Source organism: Pongo abelii, chromosome 6 (assembly GCF_028885655.2).
Source record: "Pongo abelii isolate AG06213 chromosome 6, NHGRI_mPonAbe1-v2.0_pri, whole genome shotgun sequence".
Taxonomy (NCBI): Eukaryota; Metazoa; Chordata; class Mammalia; order Primates; family Hominidae; genus Pongo; species Pongo abelii.
In genome coordinates this window covers 49,926,342-49,953,090 of record NC_071991.2, presented here as the reverse complement: position 1 = coordinate 49,953,090, position 26,749 = coordinate 49,926,342, and the positions used below count along the sequence as shown (strand labels likewise).

The following is a 26,749-nucleotide window of genomic DNA, read 5'->3' as shown; positions in this document are numbered from 1 at the left end:
AACTACATTGTGTAATTTTATAATTTTATAACTATAACTTTGAGTCAAGGCCCTCAGCCATAGTTGCCTATGTGACAAGCCAATTCTGAAGGCTTAACATTTAATCTGATTTATACTACAAAATAAAAACTATTTTAAATAGTTTGGGGAAAAAATAAGCCAAGTCTAAAAAATATATAATTACTGTCTAACTCATTCATGAACAAGGATGTAAAAATCCTATCAAAATGACAGCAAACTGAATCCAGCGACATGCAAAAATTGTGTTTAGCCCAGAAAAGCAAGTTTATTTAATGCTAGAAAATTAATTAATGTTAATTCATTATGGTAACAGATTGAAGAGGGGGAAATACACCGATTCATCTAAACAGATGTAGTAAAGCATTTCATGAAACTTAACATTTATTAATTTCTTTTTAAAAGTGCTCAAAGCATGATGAGGACATGTTAAAAGGAAAGAGAAGTCAGCTTGAATAGTTGGACAAGTGTGGAACAATTTGAGCATCAACATAAATAAAAATAATGGATTACGCTGCATTGACTAAAATCGATGTCATTTTCTTTTGGACACAAGACAAACTGGTAAAAGATCTGAATAGGAATTTACAACAATGGAAACATGAAGGGCGTATAAACAAACCAAAAGATGCTCAGCTTCATTATGAATCAGAGAAAATGCAAATTAAGGTTACAAGATACCATTTTACACAAACCAGATTGATAAAATAAAAAAGGATGTAGAATAACATAAGCTGCTATATATTGCTGCTGGAAGTAGTCCAATCATTTTAGAAAAACAATTCGGTATTTATAAAGTTGAACATGTACATAATTTACCACCCAACAAATTTACTACTAGGTAAATACCCTAGAGAAACTCTCAACATATGTGCCCTAAGAGATATGTGAAGAATGTACAGTATTATTTATAACTAAAATAAGAAGCTGGGGGGAGAGGAGAGAACCTAAATGTCCTTCAACAAGAAAATGAATAAATGAATTATGCTTTATTTATATGATGGAAAATATAAAGCAGTGAAAATATTTGAATTCTAGTTACATATAAGTAGCAGAAATCGGAGGGAAAAAATGGTATTTATAAAATAATGCCATTTGTATAAACCTTACAAAGAATGTGAACATTTAATAATAAAAATATGTACTATTTAGTAATCCACATATTGTAAAGTTATAAAGAAAAGCAAATTGATTACAATTCAAAAAGTCAGAATAGTGGTTACCTCCAGGAGCAGTGAGGGGATGAGCTCAGGGCATATAGGACTTAAAAGTAACGATAAGGTTCTATTATTCATTTGGAGAGTAGGCTCCTGGTTGTTTATTTTATGACTGTGTTTATAACTTCCTTACACATTATAAATGTTATTTTATATGTATAAATTATTAAGAAAATGAAAATAATGGGATATTATGAAAACTGTAAAATTATCAGGAAAAGAAAACATCAAAATTATAAAAACTAATGAGAGAAGACAAATGTTTGTTTTTAAAGGATAACCATTCAAGAACATCAACCAACCAGCTTTAGGGTCTTTGTTCTAGCTGTTCCACCAACCTAGAGATCAGTTTCTTTGATATCTACTTGGCTAACTCCTTCTCCTTCTTCCAATCTTTGTTCGACTCCCCCTTCTCAAGAAGACCTGCCCTGACCACCTCATTTGATTTTTCCATTCTCCTACCCCCGATCTTGGTGCTCCTGATCTGCCTTACCCTGACCTTTTCTTTCTTCTAAAATCTTTTTTTGTATTTTTTTTTTATAGAGATGGGGTCTCACCCAGGCTGGTCTTAAACTCCTGGGCTCAAATGTCCTCTTGCCTCAGCCTCCCCAGGCCACCATACCTGGCCTAAAATCCTTATCACCTTCTAACATCCTACATAATTTACCCATTTACTATGTTTATTATTTATCTTCTGTCTTCCCTCTTTCCCCCACTCTGTTAGAATGTAGTAATATGAATGCTGGTGTATTCCACATGCCTCGATAGTTGATGCTCAGTTAATGAACTTTTTTTCTTTTTTGTAGAGACATGGTCTTGCTATGTTGCCCAGGCTGGAGTGCAGTGGTGTGATCATAGCTCACTGCAGTCTCAACCTCCTGGGCTAATACAATCCTCCCACATCAGCTTCCTAAGTAGCTAGTACTACAGGCATGCGTCACCATGCTAAAATTTTTTATTTTGTAGAGATGAGGTCTGGCTCTATTGCCCAGGCTGGTTTCAAACTCCCGGCCTCAAGTGAACCCCACCTTGGCCTCTCAAAAGTGTTGGGATTACAGGCATGAGCCACCATGTCGGGCCCTTCTACTTCATTTTAACAGATAGCTCCTGGAAAATATATCAGCCCCATGTTTCCATTTCATAAATTATTTCTTTTACTGATAATGCATAAGTTGGGCTCCTAAGTAGCTAGTACTACAGGCATGCGTCACCATGTTAAAATTTTTTATTTTTGTAGAGATGAGGTCTGGCTCTGTTGCCCAGGCTGGTTTCAAACTCCTGGCCTCAAGTGAATCCCACCTTGGCCTCTCAAAAGTGTTGGGATTATAGGCATGAGCCACCATGTCGGGCCCTTCTACTTCATTTTAACAGATAGCTCCTGGATAATATATCAGCCCCATGTTTCTGTTTCATAAATTATTTATTTTACTGATAATGCATAAGTTGGGCACAACTTCAATCAGATAATATGACCCAAATTAAATTTTTGTGAGTGGTCTATCAAAAAGAGGTCTCTTGATTATATCACAATGTTTGAACAACATTTGTTTTAGTTATGAAATTGTTACAACTAGTTTCAACCATGAACAAATCAAATATTAATCAGGAGTTTTAAGGGCAAACTAAATGGAAAAGAACAATAAAAAATTATTACCATGTGTATATAAATGATCTTCCGTAATTTACATATATCAATGTACCCGACAACATATACTGCAAATAATGATGCAATCTGAAATTTAAAAAGAAATTAAAAGTAAAAAAGATAAAATGAATAGCTACAAGAATGAAGAATATATTTACTGTTGTTTCAACTGATTTATATCTACACACAGAGTGAGTTCTTCTGTTTTCCTTTTATCTGCCAATTTATTATTAAATATAGTCAATATATTAGTATAGAAAATATTGGTTTATTTTTCTGATACACAGCTTTCTCAATCATGTGAATTGTCTACTTTGTCAACTGTCCAAAACAATACTCATTTTAACTTCAGGTCAACTCTACTGTCAACACGTACAATTAAAAAGTGCCTTGTCCAATCAAAAAAGATGAAAATGTAATTATGACAACTAATACATAATTGGGGAAGGTACATTAAACTGAAAAATAATTATGCAATGCATGTGTGCATAAAAATACCTTAATTTCTGCTTGCTAGTCACTCTTTACAAGTATCTCCATTAGTATTCTTTCATTAATACAAATATTCAAGAGTTAGTTATAATCAAATTTATCAATTTCAAATTAAGAGTACTTTCGATGCAAAGGTATTTTTAACTTTCTTTTCCATTTGGAAGAAAATTGTATGTTATATATCAATAATTCTAAGAGTACTGGAATTATTTAGATGAATTAATTGATTAAATGATGGTATAGCATCTATTATATAGAGGTAATATAGCAGACAATGCCTCTATGCCCTTCCTCATAGAGAAAGCAATTCAAATTCTTCCTGTCCTACTACAAAAGCATAGCATAAACAGATTGCAAAATAGCTGAATACTTAAACATATAACTTAAGTTTCATTCATCAAGTTTTTTATCTCTAAATCGATCTACAACAAATTTTTCCATTAGTGAGAAAAACAACAAAGTTTCCCTTTATTCAGAGTTACCCATGGAGAACACTGCATTTCTTAGGGTGCCTGATATGACATAACAACTGTGGGGAAGTGTGTGTTATTATTCAACATAAGCCCCACAGGGAGGCAAAATACCTCCCCTGACTCTCACCTCCACAAAGAAGCAGGCAGTCTCCACTATCAGGAAGCAATGAGAATGCTCCCTTTTCACCCCAAGGGCTAAGCAACACACAGTACATTTACAGGGTAGAATTTTAAAGAGAGAAACTCAGAGACAATTTTAAACCACAAACTGATTGAAAATGTCATCAAACTAAGTTAGACAAAGGAGTCTACAAGACAAGATCAAAGTAAAAAGTAAGTACAAATAGTCTATTTTAAAAAATAATGATAAAACCAACTAACCTTACTGACACCTACTAAGTACCAGGTACTGTGTTAAGAATCATACACATTACTTCATCTGGTCCTATCCGCAACCCAATAAAGTAAGTTCTTTTATTATCTCTATTTCAGAAATGAGAAAACCTAAACTAAGAAAAGTTAACTATTTTATCCAAGTTAAGAGGCTAGTGAATAGAACTAGGAGTCAAATCCAAGTCTAACTTCATTTCCCAAGCAAGATGTTCTAAAAAATATTAAAAAGCAGCCAGGCGCAGTGGCTCACGCCTGTAATCCCAGCACTTTGGGAAGCCAAAGCGGGCGGATCACGAAGTCAGGAGATTGAGATCATCCTAGCTAACACGGTGAAACCCCGTCTCTACTAAAAATATAAATAATTAGCTGGGCGTGGTGGCACGCGTCTGTAGTTCCAGCTACTTGGGAGGCTGAGGCAGGAGAATCGCTTGAACCCAGGAGGTGGGGTTGCAGTGAGCCGAGATTGTGCCACTGCATTCCAGCCTGGGCGACAGAGCAAGACTCCATCTCAAAAAAAAAAAAAAAAAAAAAAGTAACTCTTCAACTGCTTTATACAAATATACCAGTACAATAAAAAAAAATTGTACGCAGGGAGAAAAATGAATATGTAATTTACTCCCTCTCTCAACAAGCTACCTCCATTTATAGTGGGCAAGAGTACATGGAAAGACAATAGATAAATTTCCAGACTGGTAGAGAGAATTTTGTAAGAGATGAACTGGTTAGCTATTTATCCTGTAATCCTATGTGTCTTTATTCTACGTGCAAGAATGTACACAACTATTCATAAAAGAAACACTTTAGGTAACAGAAATACTATAGTTAAGAGAAATACTTGAAGTTATAGCACTAGTCCTCTTTCAAGCACTTAACAATACTGAATAACAAAGATAAGCATTCTTACAAATTTGAGTTCAATAAATGCATTATGTTAGGAAGTAAATAATTAACAATCATTAATAAATAATCCTACATATTTCTCTACCCTGAACTTTCTTTTGTTCAACATTTCTAAAAAATGTTTTAGTGTTTTAGGACTTAGAACCACAGAATATCTCAGTTGTAATTTTATGCAAATGAGCTCACATAGTCAAACATGCTAAGCTTAAAACAGCTTAAAATATAATCACCTCACCTGAGTAAGAAGTACAAACTGAGCAAACTGCCAAGGAAGCATGAAAAATACATTGGAAATGCAGAGTGCAATCAAACTTCCTCTATAAAGTTTTGTAGCCCTTGAAAAGATAAAATAAGTGTTAGTAAGTTTAAACACGAAATAGTCTAGCATGGCTCCAAACTGCTGCAAATTAGAATCTCGAAATATATATGATCTGGTTATAACACAACCTAAACACAAAATGAACCAATGGGTTAGAAATTATACCTCCTGATACTCAATTACAACAATTTTCTTTGAAAGGTAAATACCCATTATTGCTAACAATAACACAGAGAGAAGGAGGGTGGCTGGGTCAGTATATCCATGAACATTTTTTTCAAATTATATTTTGGTGAATCCATGACTGAATATTTAAAAATACTGATTCAACAGATTCACTAGTTAGGAAGGCAGAAGATGCCTATGAAAAGATGATAGCAGCATATTCTAAGTGCTAAGTATTATGCAGACAACTACTGCAAGAATGCAGAATAAGAGGTAAGCGGCTGAGAGAGATTTTGTAAGCATGTGAGATAAAAAGTTGGGTCTGGCACAGGTAGGAGAACACAGAAAAGTTAAGTGGAGGAAAAGATATGGGGGCCATTCTGAAGCAATCTTTAGAGATCTCATTTTGGTACTGACTTGTAATTTAGGAGATTTTTAGGAGGGTAAGATGATTTTATCCTCTAAATCTGCGAGCCAACACAAAGCCCCCAAACATGTCCATTTTCACAGAAGTGGAGTGTGCATGTTGATATACTGAGGTGATGAGGTGTATGCAGCTCAGATACAGTAAAGACATTCTGGCCAGATAAACCTACCTGGAGCATAGAGCACCATTATGAAATGCCTTTCTTCACTTCCCCAAGTATCCCTTCTCCAAAGGACATCCCTCTCTGCTATTTTAATCCAACAAAAGTACTTTTAAACTCCAGATAACCTTTTAATGAGTTATGAAATCAACTTATGGAATAAAATTCAGCATTTAAAAATGGAGATCAGCAGAGTGAAACAGAATATATATGACTATATCCTACTTACGAGGGGTTCTATTCTGTGAAACTTTTGTTTCAGTTGTATGCATACATGTATGTGTATACTAAGCCACAGTGTAAAACATATTTCTTATTTCTTATAGATCATAATCCAAAAGTTTGAAAGCCGCTGTCTAAAATAAAGCATTTCTCTACTGCCTTTGAATACTAAATATGATTTTCATTTTACGGGTAACAAGAGACATTAAGATTTCCGAGCAGAATTTAATACCAATCTGGCAGTTGGATAAAGAATGTACTATGGGGAGATAGGAGTGAATAGAAAACAAAGAAAATCCAACTGGTGATCAAAATAGCTCTGACCCAAGACAACAGAAATGGAAACATAAATATTGCCAAGAATAAAAAAAAAAAAAAGCTAAGAACAACCAAGAAAAAGCTAAGCTGTGCTAGTATTCGGTGGGTATATAAACTGAATTTCTAAAAATGCTTAAAATTCAAAACTGGACAAAACCATTTTGTTAAAACATACCACTAACCTTATTTATAAATGATTCTTAGCATTAAGGAATAGTCTCTTTTCTGGTTTTATACCAGTATCCTCAGCACTGCAGCCTGCATCAACACTGCTCAGCTTCTTCTTGGCTCCACCAAGCCATCACCACCCACCACCTCCCTCTAATGTCACAATATGTCAACTATAGGTAGAAACCAAGAACTAAAGGAAATGGCTGCTCTTCCTAAGGAGACAATGTCAGTAATGAGGATGAAATATCAGAAGATGAAGATGGCCAATAGGGAGAAGGTTACTATCCTTCATTAAAAAAGACAAGACGTCTGCCAAAATTTCAAGAAAGGAGGTTTAGCAGGTTTTCCCTCCTAAAAAGACTGCAGTGTCCAAGAAAGCAAAATGAAAGCCCACACTTCCAAGCAACCAGTCATAGCCGCAGCAGGCAAGCAGGGAGCCATGACAACTAAGGGGCATAACCAGGAAAGCCGTTGCAATCAGAAGTGATAAGCTGCCGATGAAGATGGCGAGGAAGATCAAGACGGGATGGATCTGAACCAGGAGTGGTGAAAGCAGCAGCTGATTCAGCTTCAGATGGCCAGGAATACGAGAAAGGAAATGTCAACTAGAATATAAACAGAGACAATGAAGAAGGCTCTAAAGAGAGGAAAGTTCTCTCAAACTTTTCAGCAAAAAGTAAAGACAGGTATTAAGATGTGGGTAAGGCTGAAAAAGACAATGATAAGAGACTAAAGAAAACATAAAAAGCTTGTCACAGAAGCACCTGGAGCCAAAAACAGAGAAGAACCCAACAGAAGGCAGCTCTTGAAGGCAGGAAACAGCAACTGGAGAGGCCCCATCCTGGTAGGCAGAACAATGGCCTCCAAAAATATCTGTGTCCTAATCCCTGGAACCTGTGAACATGTGATGTTGCACGGCAAAGGGGAACTAGGGCTGCAGATGGAATGAAGATGACTAATCACCTGGCCTCACAGTAGGGAATGTATCCCGGATTATCCAGGTGGACCCAATGTAACCACAGGGTACTTAAAAACAGAAGAGAGGCTGAAGAGAAGGTTGGAGTGAACTGACAAAGAAGGGCTTAATCTAACATTGCTGGTTTTGAAGATGAAGGAGCCACAAGCCAAGAAACGCAGGCAGTCTCCCAAGAAATGTAGGCAACCTCCCAAGAAATGCAGACGGCCTCTAGAAGCTAGAAAAGGCAAGAAAATTGATTCTCTCCCCTCCCACTCTGTGCCTTCAGGAAGAGGGTAGCACCTCCAATACCCTGATTTTAAAACTTCGGAGCTAGAAAACTCCAAGATAGTAGGTCCCAGTTTGTGGTGACTGGCTACACAGCAACAGGAAACTAACACTACCTTCTATGGTACAGATGGACTAAAGGAAGCAGCGCTCAGTACCCGGAGCAGCATCCACACAGCTACTCAGGGACAGATCAGATCAGTGAGTGAAAAAAGAATCAAAGGTTTGCCTTTGCTGGATTTAAGACAGGAGCAGAGGTAGAAAAGCAGGAAGGAACTAGAGACTGATGGGCAGTCTGCTGTCTGCACTATACTGGAGAAAAAAGCCATGGTCAAGAATGTGAATGTGGAAAAACAGCATCTGTAGTGGTGAATCAAAGACTCTTATAGCACAACACTTCTTACAGAGATGTTTGAGAAGGGACCATTGCTCAAGGTGCCTCAGAACCAACAGGGCACAGTTAAAGGTTATGAATTCATAGAGGTTCACCTTATTTGAAGGTGCTAAAGAAGCTTTAAACTCTATAAAAGAGGAGTTTAGGGGACAGCAATACAGCTGGAGCTACACAGACTTTAAAAAGCTAATGCAAAAACATCACCCATCTCATGTTCTATGAAAGGTCTGTCTAAAGACACTACTACATAGGAGACTAAAAGCCACGTGATGGTTCTATACTTGCTGTAACAATCAGAGGGAAATAGATTGCCCAAAGGGTTTGGCATAACAGACTTCAACAAAGTTCTTCTGAATTCGGAGGATCACTGAAGGGAGTTATCAGTCTGAGTCATCTTCAGATTTTTATCATGCTTTGTTCCATTTTTCCATAGCCCCCATTTGGCTTCCTTTTTACCCTCTGGAGCAAGGCAGCTATATTCAATATTTGTCAGCAGAAAGGGAGAGAAGTGTGAATTCTGTGAATTATCCTTTGTCCCAAAGGATTCTATCTTACAGGATACACTATAGCATGACCAGCCTTTATCTTCTTTCTGCTCATTTTCAGGAGGTTATAGTGGTAACAGAAGAAGACTTGAGAAAGTGGAAATGACAGGAGAAGTGAAAGCAATTTGTTCCTTCTCAAGCAGTCACTGTGGACCACCAAGAAAAAGAAGGAGGAACAGAAGGCTGATAGAAGAAATGTTTTTGGTACTATTTTTAAGTTACACTCTTACAATATTGTTACTAATAACAGCATCATATTGGTTAATTATTTTATTATGTTCACTTTATTATGGAAGCTTAAGAAATTTTAGTTTAAATTATTTAATACAAAAAGAAATAAGGTTAAGTCAAAGTTACCTGAGAATATGAGTCACAAGCAACATCTGAAGAACAAGAAATGGATATGAGAAGCTTTCACGGAGAGGTGGTGTCCACATTACACGGGTACACTGAAAAAAAAAATTTGTAGTATAGTATACTTGCTAAATTTACTAAGACATTCCAAGTAAAAATTGCTATTTATAAATAAAATTATTTTTAACAAATAATTTAAACAGTGTGTTGTAAAACAAACTACTGGACTTTATTCCATAAACAGCAAAACCAGCATGTAAGAAATATTACTGACAGAGACACATGTGGCTTAAGATCATGTAAAGCATTAATATCATGAATTGTCAAGAAGAAAATACCAAAAAAGATGCAACTACATCTTAAAAGGAAAGGGAGGAAAGTACCAGCAAGAAAATGTTCTGCCAAATTTTAGAATATTTTGAGTTGATTATTTATCTATTGTTTGTCTTCTTTCCCAAGAATTTCAGCAAAACTATCCATAACCAGTACTTGAGAACTCTTTCTAGTCATCAATTTTAGTATTTTCATTCACAGTGCTGCTACAAAGGAATATTCCATTTTTGGTTTTACTTCTTTGCCTAAGCTACCCTGGGTTGCAAAATATTTAAAAGTAAGTGGTGGAATCAAATTAAGTAACAAAAGTCCTAAAATTGTTAAGTATAAACCTTTCTGAAAAGCTCACTTTGGACATAATTAAGCAATGTACTATCACAGTTGTAATAATGTCATTTTACTGTATATAGACTAAACATATTAGTAAGTTCATCCTTCCATCGACAGAAAACCACATAGAATTAAATGCAAGCAATCTGATATTATTAAGTCACACTAAAATAATGATGTCTTTCAATGCAAGCAGGGGTACCTAAAAACAGAATGACAAAGACCATGTCAAAAATAAGTGTTTCCTATATTTTCGCTGTACCTCAGACTACTGAATATTTCTAATGCTACTATAGAAAGACTGAGCCAATTTACTGCTCTTTTCAAACAAGCTCACCATCCTTTATGAAACTGACATACATATCTATTTATGAATGAACTACTCACACAAGAGAATGCTGAAAAGATTGAAAAGGTCCACTGATAATGTATACTGTTGTTACTAGAATGCAATTTTTAAAAGCTGTTAGTTTATTAGATTAACTGGAGAGTTCAGTATGATTGACAGTAAGATACATGGGCAAACTACATTTCATTGCCCTTTACCATGCTTTGCAGATAACGTCTGTCACAAATTGAAGGTTTGTGGCAACACTGCATCAAGCAAGTCTATCAGTGCCATTTTTCCAATAGCATGTGGTCACTTCATGTCTCTGTGTCACATTTTGGTAATTTTCATAATTTCAACCTTTTTCATTATTACTATATCTGCTATGGTGATCTGTGATCAGTAATCTCTGATATTACTATTGTAATTGCTTTAGGTGCCTTGAACCATGCCCAATAAGATGGCAAATTTAATGGATAAATGTGTGTGTTCTAAATGCTCCACCAATCAGCCACTCTCCCATCTGTCTCCCTCCCATCAGGCCTCCAAATCCCCTGAGACACAACAATATTAAAATTAGGAAAATTAATAAGCCTATAAGGGCCTCTAAGTGTTCAATTAATAGAGTTGTTCATCTCTTACTTTAAGTCAAAGGCTAGAAATGATTAAACTTAGTGAAGAAGGCATGTCAAAAGCCGAGAGAGGCCAAAAGCTAGGCCTCTTAGACCTAACAGTCAGAAATGCAAAAGAAAAATTATTAAAGGAAATTAAAAGTGAAACAACCTTATTGCTGATATGCAGACAGTTTTAATGTTCTGGATGGAAGATCAAACCAGCCACATTTCCTTAAGTCAAAGCCTAATCCAGAACAAGATCCTAACTCTCTTCAATTCTGTGAAGGCTGAGAGAGGTGAAGAAGCTGCAGAAGAAAATTTGAACTAGCAAAGGTTGGTTCATGAGGTTTAAGGAAAGAAGCCATATCCGTAAGATAAAAGTACAAGGTAAAACAGCAATGCTGATGTAGAAGCTGCAAGTTATCCAGAAGATCTAGCTAACATAATTGAGGTAGGTGGCTGCACTAAACAACAGACTTTCAGTGCAGATGAAAAAGCCTTCTACTGGAAAAAGATGCCATCTAGGACTTTCCTAGTCAGAGAGAAGTCAGTGGCTGGCTTCAAAACATCAAAGGACAGGCTGACTCTCTTGTTAGACCTAATGCAACCAGCGACTAACTTGAAGCCAATATTCATTGACCATTCTAAAAATCCTAGGACCCTTAAGAATTACACTAAATCTACTCTGCACGTGATCTACAAATGGAGCAACAAGCCTAGATGACAGCACATCTGTTTTAGCATGATTGACCAGATATTTCAAGCCCATTCTTGAGACCTACTGCTCAGAAAAAAAGATTCATTTCAAAATATTATTGCTCATTGACAGTGCACTTGGTTACACAAGTGCTCGGGTGGAGGCGGATGAGGTGATTAATGTTGCCTTCATGCCTGCTAACACAGCATCTATTCTGCAGCCCATGAAGCAAGGAGTCATTTCAACTTTCAGGTCTTATTACTTAAGAGATATGTTTCATAAGGCTCTAGCTGCTATAGTGATTCCTCTGATGAGTCTGGGCAAATGAAATTTAAATCTTCTGGAGTGGATTAACTATTTCAGATACCATTAAAATCATTCTGATTCATGGGAGGAGGCAAAAATATCATCATTAATAGGACTTTGGAAGTTTATTTCAACCCTCATGGGCGACTTAGATGGGCTCAAGACTTCAGTGGAGGAAGTAACTGCAGATGTGATGGAAATGGCAAGATAACTAGAAATAGAGACTGAAGATGTGACTGAACTGCTGTAATCTCATGAAAAAATTTAAAGGATAAGGAGTTGCTTCTTAAATGAGCAAAGGGAGTGGTTTCTTGAAATGGGATCTACTACTGGTTGAAGATACTGTAAACATTGTTGAAATGACAACAAAGGATTTAGAATATGACATAAACTTAGTTGCTAAAGCAGTGGCAGGGTTTGAAAGGACTGACTCCAATTTTGAAAGTTCTACTGTGGGTAAAATGCTATCAAACAGCATCACTTGCTACAGAGGGATCTTTTGTGAAAGAAAGAATCAATCAATACAGCAAATTTCATTGTTATCTTATTTTGAGAAATTGCCACAGCTATCCCAATCTTCAGCAACCCCTCTGTCAGCAGTTATCAACATCAAAATAAGACCCTCCATCTCAACAACTTGCTGAAGGTTCAGGTGATCACTGGCAGTTTGTTTATTTTGAGATGGAGTTCATTCTGCCGCCCAGGCTGGAGTGCAGCTGCGCAATTTCGGCTCACTGCAGCATCCACCTCCTGGGTTCAAGCGATTCTCCTGCCTCAGCCTCCCGAGTAGCTGGGACTACAGGCACCCACTACCACACCCGGCTACATTTTTTTTGTATTTTTAATAGAGAAACGGTTTCACCATGTTGACTAGGCTGGTCTTGAACTCCTGACCTCAGCCTGCCTCAGCCTCCCAAAGTGCTGGGATTAGCCACTTATTTTTAAATTAACGTATGTACATTGTTTTTTAGACATAATGCTATTTCACACTTAACAGACTATAGTACAGTGTAAACATAACTTTTATATGCACTGGAAAACCAAGAAATTTGTATGACTTGATTTATTACGATATTCATTTTACAGTATCTCTGAAGTATGCCTGTATAATCAAAATTTGTAAAGTCATCAGTCTCTGTACAAAAACACGTATTCAAACAAGCAAGTATTCCAATTATGCAATGTACAATTTGAGAATTTTCTTCATGCAGACGGTTCCCCCACATTTGTTACCCACATTCAATGACATTATCATTTCTCCAAAATTTGTTGCATTTAATAGCTATAGTCACTCAGTTCACCAAAACTGAATTACATCCTCTGAAAGTAGGGACAAGAAAACCCAATTACAGGACTGTAATGAAGGGCAAGGTCTTCTCCCTCCAAAATTCTGAGTACATGAATTCAAATGTCCATGAAAGTGCTTTCTATTGTTTCTCCAATAACACAATGTGTTTTACTAGGTCTGGTACAAACATAATTGCCATTCCAGATGATGCCACATAATTTGAAAATAGTGAAGAGATTTGGTTTAGTCATGCTTTACGTTTCAACAAATAAATATTTCTTTATCTCTAATTTTAAATGTAAAATAAAAAGTGTGACAGTTTAAAATGCCAAGGCATTATTTTGAAATTTGAGAGTTAAAGGAAATATATAAGTGAACTGCTTTAAAAAAGGGTTATACAAAGGTATGTTGTTTCTAAGTACAAGAAATACATTTATTGTGAAAATAAATTCAATAAAAATCTTATGATGCACAAACTTCTATCTAGTATATAATTTTTAGCACACATTTCATAACACTGATTATACTGCAACATAATACTGTGTAGATATTAATAGGCTTTTATTTTCTGCTTAATAATTTTTAAGCATTCACTGAAGAATCAATAACTAAGGAATCTCAAAAATAGCTTAATTTTCCAATCTCTATTTTCAAACTATTAACTTATAATATTGGGAATACAGTATGATCTAATTGATTTATCTTCGTAACTTCAAAATAAATAGAAGAACAACTGACTAGTGAGTTATAAATTGTGGTTATTATTAGTATCAAACAGACCATGTTTAAGATTTATGCCAAGAGTTTTTACTGGAGTTGCCATTTGCTGGATCAATTCTAACTTGTTACTATAATGTTTAGGTTTAAAACAAATTACCCACCTCTGCCTGCTGCTTTTCTATATTGATTATACTATTGCTTTATATTGCTTAATATTAACTATAATAATGCTTTAAACACTATATTTATGAGTGCTTCCTTAAAAGACTGCTGGCACCATGAAGGTTATGCTACCTCTCTTCAGAGAATGTTATAGGTGTTAAGAATCCTGCTGTCCACATAGTAACCATAAACATGCTAGGTTTAAGAGACATGGCTTGAATATCTCTTGTTTGATGCTACTTAGGGCAGTACCATTATTTAGGAAGACCCAACCTTAGTTTGGAGTAAGCTTTGTGCATCTCAGGGCACTGTATCTTGATAATAAGTAAGCCTGGTGGCTTTCTTGGAGTTTTGGTCTATTTTTGTACCATACACAGGTTGAGCATTTCTTATCCAAAATGCTGGGACCAGAAGTGTTTTGGATGTCAGATTTTTTCAAATTTTGGAATATTTGCATTTTAATTACTGATTGAGCATTGCTAATCCAAAAAACCAAAATCTGAAATGCTCCAATGAGAATTTCCTTTGAGAGTCATGTTGGCACTCAAAAAGTTTTGGACTTTCCGAGTATTTCAGACTTCAGATTTTCAGATTACAGATGCACAGCCTGTACTGATAAGCTGCTCAATTAACCAGTTACATATTTCAATCTGAACTTATAATACAATTTTAGCTCACACAGGATTTAATGTGTCAGTGATATGTAAATGCTATTTTAAACTGTACTATCTTTATAAAGAATTTCAGCTGGTTGTATGACAGAAAACATTGATCTTTTTGTCTCTGAAAATCTAAGATATCAGTATATCCTATCCAAATTTACAAAAAACCTTTGAGAAACTTTGTTGAAAAAGCGGTGAGTACACCTCCATGTTTCCATCCATTGTTGCAATGACTCGAACTTGACCATTGCTTATTCATCTAACACAGAAAATATATCTGGCAAGATGTTATCAGTATCAACTCTACCACCTTCATCATGTGGTTATAAACTACATTGCTCAAGGTTATCAACATAACCAAAATTCTGACTACAAAATGAAAGCATTAACCAAGATATATAGGCAATATAAATAGAAACAGAAACAAATGATTCAAATTGCACTGTCAAAATGATAATATAATGTGGAGAAATAAAAACAATTCAGGTTACTTCTAAATTGTTTAACTTTTATAGTCTGAATATACCTCCTTAGTAGAATACACTCTTAGGAGAAAAATAACTGGAGAAATACTGAACCATACTTGGTAGGATTGTTATTGGTAATGACATTAGTGTAGTAACTCTGAAACTATTTTGTGTGTATTACAGAATAATTTGTTTCTGGAACCTTTTTGTGTTTGAAAGGAAGTGTTCAGACACCAATGAGATATATCAAAAGGGCAGAAAATAGTGCCAAAATCATAAAGTATCTAGAGATTAATAAAATATGTGAAAAACATAAAACATTCCTGAGAGAAATTAAAGGAGACGAATATAAATCTATGTTTATGGATTGGAAGATTTAGTATATTCAGGAATGTCCATTCTAAATTAATCTAGAGATCCAAAACACAGCAAGTTGTGTATGTGTTGAAAGAGAGGGAAGTAGTGACAAACTGATTCTAAAATTTATATGGAAACACAAAGGACCTGGAGTAGCTATGGCAATACTGACGAAGAACAAGGTTGGAGATCTTCACTATCAGATATTGAACTTATAAAGCTACAATATTTAAGGCAGTGTGATACTGGCTTGAAGATAAACAGACTAATAGAACATAATTGAGAATGTAAAAATAAATCCAAAACTATATAGTCACTTTATTTATGATACAAGGCCCACTACAATTCAGCAGGGAAAAATCTTCTTTTTAACAAATGGTACTAGGTTAACTGGACATCCTATTTGGGGTGGGATAGGGGAGAAAGGAATCTGGAACCTATTTCATACTGTATACAAGATTCTAGACAGATTACAAACCAAAATGTGAAAGCTACACCAAGGTTTTCCTTTATATTTTCTTCAAGCTTCTAAAAGAAAATACGAGAAAATCTTTATGACCTACATAGTAGGCTAGGCAAAGATTTTTTTAATCAGACACAAAAAGGACTAAACATAAGAGACTGATAAATGGAACTTCATGAAAATTAAGAACTTCATCAAAAAACCCCAAAAAGATCTGTGTACACAAAGATAAAAATCAAAAAACCAAAAAAGATGAAAAGACAGGTTGTAAGTGGTGAGAAGGTACTTGCAGAACATATATTCTATAAAGAACTCCACAGAATTGACAAAGAGTTCCCATATATGAATAAAATAACCCAAGTATTTTTTAATGGGTAAAGACTTAGGTATTAAACAAAAGAGAATCTCTAAATCTGATAAGCCATATTAAAAGGTGCTCAATATCATTAATTATCAGGAAAATGCAAACTAAACCCATAATAAGGTACCATTTCACTCATCAGAATGACTGTAATTAAGAGGACTGCCAATGCCAAGCACTGACAAGGATGTATTGATAGAAGAAACTGGAATTATCGTACATTGCCAATGGTAGTGAAAACTGGTACAAGCACTTTGGAAAACAATGTGGATACATATCACAGACATATGTTGAGAGAAAGACATCAGGCATAAGAAAGTATGATTCCACTCAATGATGCCCCCAAATAGGCAAAACTAATCAATAGTGATAGAGATAGAAGAGTTTTGAAGGATGGGGAGGGATACAGATTGGACAGGAACAGAGGTGAGCCTGCTTGGGGGTTGGAAATAGTCTATGCACTGATCTAGTTCCTGGATACAAGATTGTATACATATGTAAAGATCCACTGAACCGTTAAAATATGCAAATCTTAATGTGTGAAAATTATATATCATTAAAATGTGGGGAGACTACTACCAGCCAAATTTGTGACAATGGGAGCATCAAAAAGAAATGCAATGGATTATAAAACATTGAATTAAAAAAACCCTATGCATATATAATGAAAATGGCAGGAGAAGGGATTTATCTTTATAGAACACCAGTAAATGTAGATGAAATGGCAGAATTAGAAAATTACCATTTGCAATGGCTAATGTAATAACTAATTCAGGCAAGGATCACCAGTGGATGTATAATCAGTTGATAAATGTTATGGGGGAAGAGGATATTCAGGTGTCTCAAAGTATCATCCCTCATTTCACCTATTAATTAAAAGAAAAAAAGGGCATTTTTATAATAGAGACATGACAGACACCACCTTAACCATGTGATTTAACTTAGTAAATTCAATAACAGGACAAATTGGTTTTGCATGCCTCCAGAGGTAATGCAAAGCAAAGGACACAACATCATATGTGCCACATTCTTCATTAAAATGTCTAATCTGGCTGGGCGTGGTGGCTCACGCCTGTAATCCAAACACTTTGGGAGGCCGAGGCAGGCAGATCACATGAGGCCAGGAGTTCAAGACCAGCCTGGCCAACATGGCGAAACCCTGTCTCTAATAAAAGTATAAAAATTAGCCAGGCGTGGTGGCACACACCTGTAATCCCAGCTACTCGGGAGGCTGAGGCATAAGAATCCTTGAACCCAGGAGGCAGAGGCTACAGTGAGCCAAAATTGTGCCACTGCACTCCAGCCTGGGCAACAGAGTGAGAACCTGTCTCAAAATAAAATAAAATAAAATAAAATAAAATAATAAAATAAAATAAATAAAATAAATAAAATAAATTAAATTAAAATAAAATAAAAAAATAAAATAAAAAAATAAAATAAAATAAATAAAATAAAATAAAATAAATAAAATAAAATAAAATAAGTCTTCTAATCTGAATCTATTAACAAGGAAACAATCAGACAAATCCAAATTGTGAGACCTCTACAAAATAATTAGACTCCGCAAAAATGTTAATGCCATGAAAAAACAAAGAGAAACTGTTTGAGATAAACTTTTCCAAATAAAATGACAACTAAATGCAAGGTACAATCCTTAATCAGATTCTGGATCCAACATAAAAGCATCAAAGAATTTATGGGAATAAACTATGAAAATGAGAATATGGGCTGTATTAAGGTATTACTGTGTAATTATTAGTGTTAAATTTCTCAAGTATGATAACAGTATTGTGATTATGTAGAATGTCTTGCTTTTAGGCAATATATACTGAAGTATTTAGGGGTGAGATATAATCATATCTGCAGCTAATTTTCAAATGGATTAGAAAAATGTCTGTGTCAGTGTTTGTATAAGAAAGACAGCAAATGTGTCAAAATATTGAAACTGGCAAATGAAAGTGAATCTAGAGCATTTCTCTAAGTTTCAATTTGTTCAAAATAAAAAGCTGGAGAAAAAACAGTAGAGAAAAATGCACTTTTGTTGTACTGCCTTTTTAGTACAAGATTTACAGTGAAACTAGATATAGCCCAAGTGAAGATACAGAACAGCTGTTGGCTCTACCATCACACCTGGGAACAATTGCATAATTTAGGTAAGGATCTGCCATAGGCAGAGAGTCTTTGCTGGAACCAAACAACTTCTAACCATATAAATAAGAATCTGAAAAAGGTTTAAACACAAAAATGAGTATTTGTTGTGACAGCCACCCCTCCCCCAATCTGGGACACACATAGACATACACACACATGAATCTGGCAGATAAAGAGGAGTGGGGGAGAGTCAGAACTCTGTGAGATCACAATCTCACACAGCGTTTGGTTTCGAGGCCTTGGCACAGCTGAATCTGGAGATGGATTAAAATTAACTAAAAAGCTGAAAACTAACCCCTTCCCAGTTTAAAGAGTGGTAAGACCAAAGGAATCATCCCCTGAGTTAAGCACTTGGAAAGTTGGAGACTGAGACAAAGAAAAAAGAGATCACTGTAATTCATTTGAAACTGGAAGTAAACTAAAACAAATTAAAACTATACTACTGCCCTGCTTGGCAGGGCTTCATGTGGGATCCAAATTCTCAGTCTCTCTTCCTAGGTGCTTGACATAAAAGAAGATGTTCCCTTTTTAGGGAAATTGAAGCAAAAATGATTATCTAGTTCAACCTTTATCATTCTTTTACAGAAATTGTCTTCATAAAATAAAAAGCTATGAGACATGCAAAGTAGCAGGAAAATATGACCCATTATCAAGAGAAAAAAACAGTCAATGGAGTTAAATTCCCAGTAATGTAGGTGTTGGCATTAGAAGACAGACTTTAAAATAACTACAATAATTAGATTTTCAAATGTATAGAAAACTATTAGTGAGATGAAGAGGTAGGAAATTTCAACAGAAAAATGGAGGCGCTAGGGAATAAATGGAAATTCTAAGAAGGAACGAAGGAAGAAAGGGAAAGAGAGGGAGGGAGGGAAGGAAGGAAGAAAGGAAGGCAAGAAGGGAAGAAGAGAGGGAGGGAGGGAGGGATGGAAATTTATCAGATAGTGATAATAGCAGACTGCATTCATCAGAATAAAGCACTGCCAACTCCTAGACATGGCAACAGAAAATACCCAAAGGGAGGAATAGAGAGGAAAAAAATGGGAAAAAAAGGAACAGTGTCAAAAATCTGTGAGATAGTATTTTTTAAAAGTTGAACATACATGTAATTAGAATCCCCAAAGGAGAAGAGAGGAAGAATGGGGAAAATAAAGTATTTAAAAAGAAGATCTTGACTAGAAACTTTCCAAAACTGATTAAAAATAAAAACCAACCCAGAAAACAAAAGTGTTCAATGAACAAAGCACGTCTAGGTTTACCACCATCAAACCAATAAAAACCAAATATATAATGAAAATCCTTGAACAACAGAGGAAAGACACATTACATTCAGAGGAACAATAATAAGAATTATAGCTGACTTCTTATAAACTGGTGGAAGCCAGAAGATAATGGAATAGCATCTTTGCTGAAAGGGAAAGCTATCAACCTATAATTCTTATTAAGCAAATATATACTTCAAAAAATGAAGGCAAGACAACATTTTTAGACAGACAAAAACTATTATTGGCAGATCTTTATCACAATGCTAAATAAAATTCTTAAAACTAAAGAGAAATTATGTCAGATGGAAATCCAGATCTGCAGGAAGAAATTAAGAACACCACTGAGATGCAAACTGAAATGCCCAGTTGTGAAGGATGACTAGGAGTTAATTAGGCACAGGTCAAGATGAGGGGCGCAGAGGCGTATACAAAGCATAGGAAACAGCATGTGCAAAGGCCCTGAGGAAGGAAAAGGAATAGTCCTTTCTGGAAACAAAAGAAAGAAGGGCCAATAGGGCTGAAGCAAAGCAATCAAAAATAGCCTGAAGAGTGATGTGAGACAAAATCAGAAATCCAGCTGGGCAAGGTCATAAAAGATGTTGTAGGCTACTTTTCCATTGTAGACTGCTTTTCAAATTTACATCAGCAGATATGCTGCTAAGATTAACACACTCTGTTTTTATTGAACTTTTGAAGTTACTGTAAGTTTAATAAGTTCATAAATCCATAGACACACCAGTGAATAGCCTTCATAAAATTATACATCTTGTACTTACACTGTTTCCCAAATTCATGTAAAACATAATTTAAATCATGTCACTCTACTAGTCATCATCCTCTAGTGGCATTCCATCCACTCCAAATAGACCCTATAATGACCTACAGAAATCTGCTCCCACTCCTACCTCCAATTATTAACTCTCTGACCTTATCCGCTATCACTCTCTGCTCCTCCTTGCTACTGCCCAATATTCTCCTCCTTTAAGGTAGAAGATTATCCCACATCATTCACATGATTGTTCACAAGGATAGGAGTCTTTGTTTTACTTGCACATCTCAAGCATCAAAAAGTACCTGGAAAGAAGGGACTTTCTTTCTTACCAACCTTACCAAAACCTTACCAACACTGGAAAGAAGGGAAGAAAGAATGAAAGAAAAACAAAGTAAGAGGTCCACAAATTGGCAAGAAAAGGTCTCTGCACCTTTGATTTGTAAAAGATAAATTATAGTGATGTCTTCTTTGAAATGCTACTCCCCTAAGAATTTCGTGTTTGGAGAGATTAATGGGGAATCAGGAAACTTGTAATCCTCTCTCTGCAAAAAGATCCACAATATTGATCTGGGCAATGATTTCTTGGATAAGACTGCAAAAGCACAGACAAGGAAAGCAAAAATAGCCAAATAGGATTGCGTCAAACTAAAATGCTTCTGCACAACAAAGGAAATAATTAACAGAGTGTAGAGTCAACCCGAGGATTGGGAGAAAATATCTGCAAACCACACCTCTGATAAGGGGCCAATATTCAAAATATATAAGGTACTCAAATAACTCAATAGCAACAAAACAACTCAATTTTTTAAATGGGCAAAGAATCTGAAGTCATTTCTCAAAAGGAAAGATACAAATGGCCAACAGATATATGAAAAGAAAAATGCTCAGCTTCTCAAATCATAGGGGAAATTCAAATTAAAACCACAGTGAGAAACCTACACCTGTTAGAAAGGCTACTATCAAAAAAGACAAATGATAAGGAGAGGATGTGGAGAAAAGGGAACTCTTGCACACTGTTGGTAGGAATGTAAATTTATACAGTCATTCTAGAAAACCATGTAAGTTCCCTCAAAAACACTAAAAATAGAATAGCAATCCCACTTCAGAGTATATACACAAAGGAACTGAAATCAGTACATCAGAGATATCTGCACTCCCATGTTCATTTCAGCATTATTCACAATAGCCAAGATACGGAAGCAACCCTAAGTGTCCATAAAGAGATTAATAAGGAAAATGTGCTATACATACACAACGGAATATGACACAGCCTTAAAAAAAGAAGGAAATTATGTCATTTGAGACATTATGAACGGAACTGAAAGAGATACTATGCTAAGTGAAATAAACCAAGCACAGGAAGGCAAATACTGTATGATCTCACTTACATGTGGAATCTAAGAGTCAATCTCACAGAAACAGAGAACAGAAAGGCAGTTACCAGAGGCTCAGGGGAGACATGGGTAACGGGGAGATGTTGATCCACGGATATAAAGTTTCAGTTGGGCAGGAGAAATAAGTTTTAATGATCTATTGTTCCACTTGGTGACTACAGTTAATGTATTGCATATTTCAAAATTGCCAAGAGATTTTTAGCATTCTCACCACAAAAAATGCTAAGTTGGTGAGGGAATAGATACGTTAACTTGCTTGACTGACTCTTTCTACAATGTATACATAAATCAAAACATCACACTGTACCCCATTGATATCTACAATTATTATTTGTAAGTTAAAACAAATATTTTTTTAAAAATACAAATAAATAAAATCATCTCCCTGCTGGGTAACCTTTAGCCAATCACTTAATGTTTAAGTGCTTCCATTTTTATGATATTGGGATGTTCACTACATACCTACCATATAAGAATAAGGATTAATGAGATTGTTTTCAAAGTGCTCTAAAAATTATTTTCCAAATCTTATATAAATGGCATAACTATTTCAATAATTAGGAACATGTATGCTTATAGTTTAGTCTCAGTTCAGTGGAAAAATATTTAAGAAATATGGGTCAGAAATATGTTGTGGATCATAAAAATGGTTTAATTAGATATGAACCTCAAGGCAATGCTTTCATTCACTTTGAATTACTTTTGGAGGCAATCCGTTAATTTACTTTGAAGTACTTTCAGAGGCAATCCTTTCATTTACTTTGAATTACTTTTTTAAAAAGTATTTATTTTTAAAAAACACAAAGTAAGGAATTTCCTCTTCATACGTGTGCACATCCTTATATATGTGAACATCTTTTACATAAAACAGCATCAATCATGCTTCATAATAATTTTTTTAATCTTATCATGAAAAAGCTAAACAATCCTATTTCACAAAAAAAGAATTTCTAACAATCAAAAAGTTGGAGAAAAATACTGTATTCAGGTTTTTCTTAATATACATTCATATGCTTTTCTATCAGCATGCCAAAACCCTGCACCATCAACACATGTTGTGTGCATCTTGTAAAAGAAAACATTTTAAAGGCAAAACAAAATTGCTAGCTTTCATCTTTGCAAAAATTCTCAGTTGTGACCGAATGAAACTTACTAAAGAAGCTTGATCAATGAAAACATCTGCATAGTTTTTATTATAGAATGTATAACCTCAACATTACTGATCATTATTATAAACCCTTTTATTGCATTTCACAAGTTTCGGATTTGAAGGTTTTAAATGTGTTTTAAATGATTTATTTAATAATCTATTAAGCTATTCATGCTACACATTTTATAACTATTTTGTTCAGGCAAAAATTTTCCCTTATAAAACCATATGAGGAAAAAGAAAATTTAAAAAAGTAAACCTATGCTATCTTCACATCTAGTGCACAGCAAACTAAATAATGGAAATAGAACTTAAATGCAAGTAACAATTCAGAACTATTCTTTGCAACATAAACCAATCACTCATGTGATCAAAGTAACTCTCCTAAGAAAGTAAGGTACAATTAGTAACCCACTAGCATTTCCAGTGAGCAATGCTCTACAAAAGCTCACTAAATACATAAATAGGTACTACCAGAGTAAATATTTCTGCCCATAGAAAAAGTATATACTTAAAAATCAGAAAAAAATAGGGTCTGAAAATCTCATTACCTAAAATGAAAATATGTTGAGTTCTCACCAATATTTTACCCAAAACTGCAGTTTATGCTCTCAATTTTAATGCCATTACCTGTATTTTCACAAGTAATTTTACATGTAAGTAAAATTATCTACTTGACTATTTCAGTAAAACTGAAATTCTAATTCTAATGATATTCAGTTTACCTTTTCCTAAAAAAGTGATGTCTAAGCATGCTTTTCAGCTACACCAAGTAGCTGAAAAGTATCAAAAAGACAATTCATCAGCCTGAAAAGCCAGTTGAATAATCTGAATTCCATTGTTAAAATTTAAGAAAACTTTGTAAGGAATGATGGTCATGCCACATGAGTATCAAAATTATAAGAAAACGTAAGACCAAGAATTAAAAACCATAGTATACACTGAGGGTAGCAAGACAGACCTTTGCACTTTACAAACAGTGGTCTTCCTGGTGGTCTAGGTTCCAAAATTTTGAATAACCTCTTTCCCCTGACACCTTATTGTTAACACACAATGCTTCCTTCTTCCATTATTAAATGGTTATTTCCCTGTTTCTTAGGTCATTCCCACAGAATCTGTGGCTCAAAGTGCTTCATGGTCCACACTATCACAATGTGCAGGATCCACAGTCAGGAAAAGCCAAATCTTTTTTTTTTTTTTTTTTTAAACACGTACTATACCAATTAACTGACATCATGTTGCAACCAGTTGTCAAATACTCTAGCTTTATATTTCTGTGATTCTAAATACTAAGAACATATTGGCTAAGTATCCATTAGTAACTCGCTGACTAAAAAGTCCAGCATTGACTCTGCATTATGTTTGGAGATGATTACTGTTATAGCACATGTTAAAACATGTGCCTACTCAAATACAGCAGGCACTGAGTGTATAAAATGCATGGAAGGACAAAGTCACTTCACACAAAGCAAGCTGACTTTTATTCTTTTCTCCCTCATACAAAATTTATCATGAAAGAAATCTAGACAGAGATGTATTAGAAATTCATTTACAACTATGATTAATCTAGAAACGTTGACATTCTGAATTTATAGTAGAATTTAAACTAAGTTAATTAGTCAATAACAGTAATAATACAAGCCAACAATTACATAGCAGCTACCATGTGCCAAACACTGCTCTAGGCATTTACACATATGAATTCACTTAGTCTCTGCAATAATCCTATGAGGTGGGTAACATCATTATGCCCATTTACAAAGAGGAAACTAAGGCAAAGAGAGATTAAATGACTTGCTCAGGTCACAGAGCCACATAGCAGTCAGGATTTGAACCCAGGCAACCTGGATCCAGAGTCAATATTTTTTACAATACTGTTGTCTTTAGAAAGCCCTTGAACACTCAAATATTTTGCAAAAAGTACTTAAAAGAGTATCAAATGTTAATACATTAAAATAAGAATATGCTGTGTAGTTTCTGCAACAAAAAGTTATCGTTATCCCTACAAAAGAAAGTTGTATCGATTACCGCCTACTTCCATTATAACTAAATCGTTAGCTTTCACAGTTTTAAAATTATACAAACAATTGATACTTGAGGGCAGGTGTGATGGCTTACACCTGTAATCCCAATACTTTGGGAGACCAAGGCAGGAGGATTGCTTGAGGCCAGGAATTCAAGACCAGCCTGGGCAACATAGAAAGATTCCATCTCTATAAAAAATTAAAAAAACTAGCTGAGTGTGGTGATAAGCGTCTGTAGTCCCAGCTACTCTAGAAGCTGATTCTGAGGCAGGAGGATCACCTGACCCCAGGAGTTTGAGGCTGCAGTGAGCTATGATCCACCACTGCACTCCAGACTGGGCAACAAAAAAAGACACTGCCTCAAAAAAAAAAAAAAAAACAACAGAATTGATACAGTTGATACACACCCACTATTTCATCAAATTACTAAGCCTTATATCACATAAGAAGTACAATGATCATGAAAAGTTAACTCAAACGAATGCTAGTGTTTACATTTTGAATCAAAATAATAAGATCAAACATTTAAAGAATGCCATTATAGATTAAATTTAAAGAAGAAAACTGCATTTCCAGGAGTAATTCTGAGAATAGTTTTTGATTACCTACCTCTCCATGATTGAAAAAGAAGCACAACACTGTAACCAGGCCTCCTAATCGGCTGCCACTGGAAAAGAAGACAACATAAATAACAAAAATCCAGGTCAATCCTAAGAAAAACCTTAAAATACATAATATCATAACCTCTGGTATTATACAAGATCTTATAGTCATACTAGAACTCTCCTATGCTTATTTACAAAATAGTTTATTTCCTCCAAAGGATCATTAGTCAAATTAATCTTGTCTCCTTTTTTAAAAATCATTTGCTACCTTCAAAATGTATAGACTCAGAAAAGCACGCAAACTGAAAGGGAATAGAAAATTCTTAGTAGTCATATTACTGTACATCACGCAACCTGATATTTCTTTTTATTTTCTTTAGTACCTCATATTTATTTATGTCCTTTAACATTTCTCAAACTGCTTTCCTTGGGACAGATGACATACATTAGGAAAAAGGGTGAGAGAGACGTGCAAGGAAAGGGATCCATGGTCATGAGGATGGAAAACCCCACACTGCCTACCTGCTCCTAGAAATTCACAAGGCACTTCCACACATTAAAGATTTAATTTCATATTTCCCAAATCCCATCCCCAAGCTACTTTTCTGCAGAATACACTTGAGGAATACCAGTTTATAAAGTTTTATGTTTCATTTGTTTTCAAAAACTGGAATAGAACACAAATATCAAAGTATGACAGTCTTATAACTCTAGGTAAGAAATTACAATGGTATAATCTGGTAGTTCTAACAATTAACCTTCATTTGCTCAGATAAGAGTGAAATATGTTCCCTACTGTCCCCCAAGTCTGGGTAGGGGATATAAGGCTATGTTTAGGTTTATT

The 26,749-nt window shown here is 35.0% G+C and overlaps 1 protein-coding gene across 8 annotated transcripts in view; it reads right to left on the bottom strand.

Annotated features, from left to right (window-relative positions):
- LOC100462595 (protein C-mannosyl-transferase DPY19L1) overlaps positions 1-26,749 on the bottom strand; it is a 118,286-nt gene that overhangs the window by 42,888 nt on the left and 48,649 nt on the right. For all 8 annotated transcript variants that reach the window (XR_008526949.2, XR_008526950.2, XR_010140848.1 and 5 more), the window contains exons 7-10: positions 25,910-25,967; positions 9,460-9,551; positions 5,374-5,473; positions 2,890-2,967 (exon numbers count right to left, since the gene is read on the bottom strand). Coding sequence is in view for 4 of the 8 variants with exons in the window: in XM_024249607.2 (XP_024105375.1) it covers positions 2,890-2,967; positions 5,374-5,473; positions 9,460-9,551; positions 25,910-25,967 (328 nt within the window). In the remaining 4 variants the exon portion in view is untranslated. The remainder of the gene's footprint in view (positions 1-2,889; positions 2,968-5,373; positions 5,474-9,459; positions 9,552-25,909; positions 25,968-26,749) is intronic.